The 5,426-nt window shown below is 43.6% G+C and overlaps 1 protein-coding gene across 1 annotated transcript in view; it reads right to left on the bottom strand.

Annotated features, from left to right (window-relative positions):
- Positions 1–1,088: 1,088 nt before the first annotated feature.
- Epcam (epithelial cell adhesion molecule) overlaps positions 1,089–5,426 on the bottom strand; it is a 16,348-nt gene continuing 12,010 nt past the window's right edge. The window contains exons 8-9 of the mRNA XM_031356717.1: positions 2,336–2,380; positions 1,089–1,550 (exon numbers count right to left, since the gene is read on the bottom strand). Of these exons, the coding sequence (XP_031212577.1) occupies positions 1,509–1,550; positions 2,336–2,380 (87 nt within the window). The 3' untranslated portion in view covers positions 1,089–1,508. The remainder of the gene's footprint in view (positions 1,551–2,335; positions 2,381–5,426) is intronic.

The raw sequence follows: 5,426 nt of genomic DNA on the forward strand, positions 1-5,426 counted from the left end.
AATTGCCTTGGTCATGGTGTCTCTTCACAGCAACAGAAGCCCTAAGACAGTACTCTTCAAGGTGAGACACTTCCTGTGGATAAAGTCCTGGGGACTGAAGCAGTGTCACCATGACAGGCTTTGGAGAGGATGTACTCCCTAAAGTACTGTCTCCCAGTTCTTCATATAGTCCTCACATGCCCAGTAGCCTGGGTGTCCTCCTGAGTTTAAAAACACAAGTGGTAGCCACTTTCCTCATTGCAACGAAACTACCTGAGAAAAGCAACTTACAGAGGGAAGGGTTAAAAGTGCATGAGGGTGGCAAGGAGGCAGCTGCTCACATCAGTAGTCCACGGTGAGGATGCTGCTGCCCGGCCACTTTCTGTGTGCATATCACACAAAATTCTCTATGTAGGCCAGACGGTGGTGGCGCATGCCTTTAATTCCAGCACTTGAGAGGCAGAGGCAAGCGGATTTCTGAGATCGAGGCCAGCCTGGTCTACAGAGTGAGTACCAGGACAGCCAGGGCTACTCAGAGAAACCCTGTCTTGAAAAACCAAAAAAAAAAATAATAATAATTCTCTATGTAGTTCTACATTAAGGGCTGTTTCACATCCTGTGTGTATACTCTCAAAAAGCTCCAGTTTGTACTAAGAGTGTAGTACAAAGAGTGTTTCCTAGTAGTGCAAATTGAACCCAGGGCCTCTCACAGGCAAAGCATAGACTACCACTGAACAACCCTCCCCAGCCACCCCACACTACCCCAACTCTCAGAATATGTTGCTCATGGTCAGGGTCGCCTGGAACTCTGTGTCTACATAGCCTGGGCTGGCTTCAAAACTACAATTATGCCTTAGCCGTCAACACAAGACTTATCCAAGTTTTTTAAGTTTGTTTCTTATTTCTTTCAGATAGGATATTGGATAGCCAAGGTCAGTGAGTGCCTAACTCCATGCATAGCAGACACCTTACAAACCCTAGTCCTCCTACATCTACCTCCCAAGTACAGAATTACAGGTCTGTACCACTTAGCAATGCCAGAGCACTTAAAGATCTATTCTCTTATATATGCATATGCTAGGAAACTTGATTCAAACAAACTTAGAAACTCAGTTTAAAAATGTTTTATTTCATTAAAAAAAAGTTTATTATGTACAAGACTCAGGTATATAGAAGGGCAGCCTTAATCACAAAAAAATGAGACAAGTCATCGTATTCTACTATGGAATGTTTGTGATGCACATTCTTCAATAATAAACATAAACTATCTTAACTTTGCAGGCTAAGTTCTGAGTTCTACACTGGACCTGCACATATAAGACATTTGTCTAATTTTAAGATTGGTAATGCTAATGTCAAGCTGCTTATATTTATGAGTACAAACTTCACTATTACAAATGTGTGGCGATAACTAACAAAGCAGTGACCCTTGAAAGGTCTTCATCTTCCTGCATTTAGACATCTGCAATCCAAGTTCTTCTGCCACTTCCCGTCAGGTGGCTCTCTCCTCAGTTCAGCATTCAGCACGGTTAGGCATTGAGCTCTCTGTGTATCTCACCCATCTCCTTTATCTGCAACAGAGAAGCATGCAAGGAAACAGGGTTTCTCTATGTAGCCCTGGCTGTCCTAGAACTCACTCAGTAGACCAGGTTGGCCTCAAACTCAGTGACCCCCTCTTCTGCCTCCTGAGTGCTGGGATTAAAGGTGAGCAACACCATCACACAATATTTTGGGGTCTTAAAGTTACTTTTTCAGGTGGATGTGGTAGCTAACATCTGAAATCTCAGCATTCAGGAGACAGAGGCAGATGGGTCTCTAAGTTGAAGGCCAGCCTAATCTACAGAGTGAGTTCCAGGACAGGCAGGACTATGTAAAGGGACCCTGGCTCTAAATAAATAAATATATAAAAAGAAAAAAAAATTTTTAAAGATTTTTCAAAACAGAATTTCTCATTTCTCTGTGTAGCCCTGGCTGGCTTTGCCTCCCTAGTACTGGGATTAAAGGTGTGCATCCTATGCCCAACTCAAATGATTCTTATAAACAGGAAATGATTCTTATGACATAGGAAATCAGGTCAGCAGTCATACTGGCTTTCTCTAACACAGCTTCACTGGAATATGCCTCCACAAGACTCCAAAATCTAAAGCCAGAGGCTTCTACACTACTTGTCAAGGAAATAGCAGTATGAAGTGACCTGTCACAGAACTCAAGAGTTAGGTAAGAGCTCATTCCAAGATTGTCCCTAAGACTGTAGAGTCTACAGTGTGAAGGACTTTGGTATAACTGTCTGCCAATGTCTTGAAAAGGACATTGATTCCTCGAAATAAGACACTCAGCATACCCTTTATCCACTTACCTCAGCCTTCTCATATTTTGCTGATTTCTTCCTTGTAGATATAACCTGAAAGAAAAAACACTACTGTTACTATTCAAAAGTGACAACATTACCATATGTGCTTTGAACACACCTAAGCACAAGTGTACAAGTCTGGGGGTCTAAAAACCTTGCTGAAGCAAAAGTTGTTAACTGAATGTAGGCAAAATAGCCCACACATTCATCCACCCATCCTCAGATAATAAATACTCAGACTGTCCTCTAGTTTACCCTCACAGACAACATCAGCACATGACCCTGACTGTGCTTCTTGATTTTGGGTTGGTTGATTGGGTCTCATTGCATACGTAGCCCTAGCTGGCCTGGAACTAACTATGGAGACCAGGCTGGCCCAAGCTCTCCTCTCAGTCAAGCTTCTTTCTACTTGGGTTTCTATGTGACAATTAGACTTCTGTCTCTTCTATTCTGTGTTTGTTTCCTCTCCTATGAATCAACTATCCCTACTTACTACCAACTACCAGGGTTTGTTGCTGTTTTAAATAGGACTCTGCTATGTAGGTTAGGCTAGCCTTGAACCTTGATGTCACAATCCCCCTGCCTCAGCCATCTTGGGTATATGCCATTGTGTCTAGCTTTGTTGCATTTATTTCTATTTTGTGTGTATGAGTGGGGTGCTCATGCCCACATGTGTGGAGGTAGAACAATCTTAGGAACTAGTTCTCACTTGCCACCTTGTGAGATCAGGATTTAACTGTTACCAGTGTAGGGAAACCATCAGCTCAGGCCCCCAAGACCAAGTTCTTAGTACAAGGGAGATGGAATGGAATGGACAGAGGTCAGGGCAAAGGACAAAGACAGGAGACAGAGGAAGAGGGAGAAGGGGGCAAGGGAGAAGGGAGAGGAAATGGGGTATGTGGCCCAGAGGGACAAAGGACTGCCTCTGGTTAGAAAAGAGACAGACGTGGTTCATGAGCAAATGGTGGTTTCTAAAGGTACAAGGGCAAACTCTGTGTTATGATAGGTGCTTAATTTGAATTTTGCATATTAATTAAATGAGCCAAAGGGGGATTTTGATTGCTAGACTTCAATACTTTGATAGCTGGACCTTGGTAGTCAGCCTCAGGAGGAAATGGCTAAATAAGGCAGTAGGCCTTGAGTGCTAGCTTCCTAATGTAAACTAACAGTTTTTAACAAGGCAGAGGGAATTGATAAGGGGAAGGCCTGCCAGCTTGCCTGCCATGCTCACCTGGCCATACTAACCACACTTAGCTGGCTAGGGTCTCCTCAACCAGGCACAAGGCCTCTACCTGCCAGCCACTGTCATTCTCTGGGTTTCCTCATCGACTTGTAAGAATGTGTTGTATGTTATGTAAAACATCCATCTTTATTTTACCCATCATAAATATTTCCCTAGCTTATTTCTATTTTTTGCTTTATATTGAATTTGTCATGAAAGCATAGTATTTTCTTTTGGTAGATGCCTAAGGCAACTTGAAACTCTCAGTCCTCTTGCTGAGCTCAGCCTCCTGAGGGTTAGGCCTGCAGGTGTGAGCCACTCAGCCCAGCACCAAATGTTAAAATGCTGATTTTTAGTTGGACATAATGGCATATGCCTAGTGTCCCTGCAAAGTGGGATGATCGGTTGAACCCAGGAACCCAACACCAGCCTGGGTAGACTCCATAGGTAGAAGACATGCACGCGTGTATGCATGCATGCAGGCACACTCACTCACTCACTCAAGGTTGAAGAGATGGCTTAGTACATAAAATACTTGTTGTACAACACAAGAACCTGAGTTCTATCTCGTGTCCCTGTAAAAAAAGCCACATGTAGCCATGTGTGTGTGCAAGTCTAGTGCTGGTAAGTAGAGACGTGACAGATTCTCCAGAGCTCGATGGCTGGCCAGCCAGTCTGACTGATAGTAAAGCTCCAAGTTCAATGAGAAACCTTATCTCAAAAAGAAAGAAGTGGTTCAGGGCCAGTGAGTCCCAGGATACCCAAGGCTAGAGAGACCCTGTCTCAACAAGCCCAAGTAAACAAATAAAAATAACAAAATAACTTTAATCCCAGCACTTGGAAGGCAGAGACAGGTGGATTTCTGAGTTTGACGCCAGCCTGGTCTACAGAGTGAGTTCCAGGACAGCCAGGGCTATACAGAGAAACCCTGTTTTGAAAAAACAAAAAAAAAATAGAAAGCCATAGAGCAAGATTCCCAGCATTGCTCTTGGGCACTTGACACAAATATATGCCCACACATGCGAATACATATACTGAAGCATACCACACATACTGTAAGAAAATAAATAAAACAAGCAAATAAATAAAGGGTATTTCTCCCCTTGGAGCCCCTTCTACCCTCCTACACTCAGAAATCCCCTTCCTTCTTTCCCTGCCTCCCTCCCCTCTCTGTGGGGGCAGGGGTCCATGTTTGCACTACTAAAAACAAAAGGAAACAAAAACAAAATAAAAATTCACATACATAAAGACAAAAAGAAAAAGCCAGGTATTATGGCTTACATCTGTAACTCCCATTCTTGGGAGGTTAAGGTTTAAGAGTAGAATTTGAAGCTAATCAGACTACTGAGTTCAAAAAAGAAAAGGGTGCTGTTGATGGTTCAATAAAAAGGGCTCTCACAGGCTCAAACATTTGAATGCTTGCCTAGCCCAGAGCTGGTGGATCAGGAGGCGTGGCTTTATAGGAGGGGTGTGTCACTAGGCTTGAGGTTTCAAGAAGCCCCTGCCATTCCAAGTTCTCTCTGCCTGGTGCTTAGGGATCAGATGTAAGCTTTCAGCTACCACTCCCACCTTCCTCCCAGCCTGCCAGCCTGCCCGCCCCTCCCCTGGCTCCCACCCTATCCCTATGCTCCCCATGGTGGTGGTCACTGACTTTGACTCTCTGGAACTATAAGCAAGTGCTCCTAAAAAACGCTTGCTTTCTATAAGTTGACTAGGTCACATTGTTTTGTCACACCAGTGGGAAAGTAAGACAACTGGGGATGCTCGGATAGCTCAGTGGTAAAGCACTTGCCTAGCATATGTGCGAACCCTAATATCTAATCCCTAGTACCACAAAAACACAGCTAAATTTATGTATTAATATATCCCTTTATA

This window comes from Mastomys coucha, unplaced genomic scaffold, assembly GCF_008632895.1.
Source record: "Mastomys coucha isolate ucsf_1 unplaced genomic scaffold, UCSF_Mcou_1 pScaffold6, whole genome shotgun sequence".
Lineage (NCBI taxonomy): Eukaryota > Metazoa > Chordata > Mammalia > Rodentia > Muridae > Mastomys > Mastomys coucha.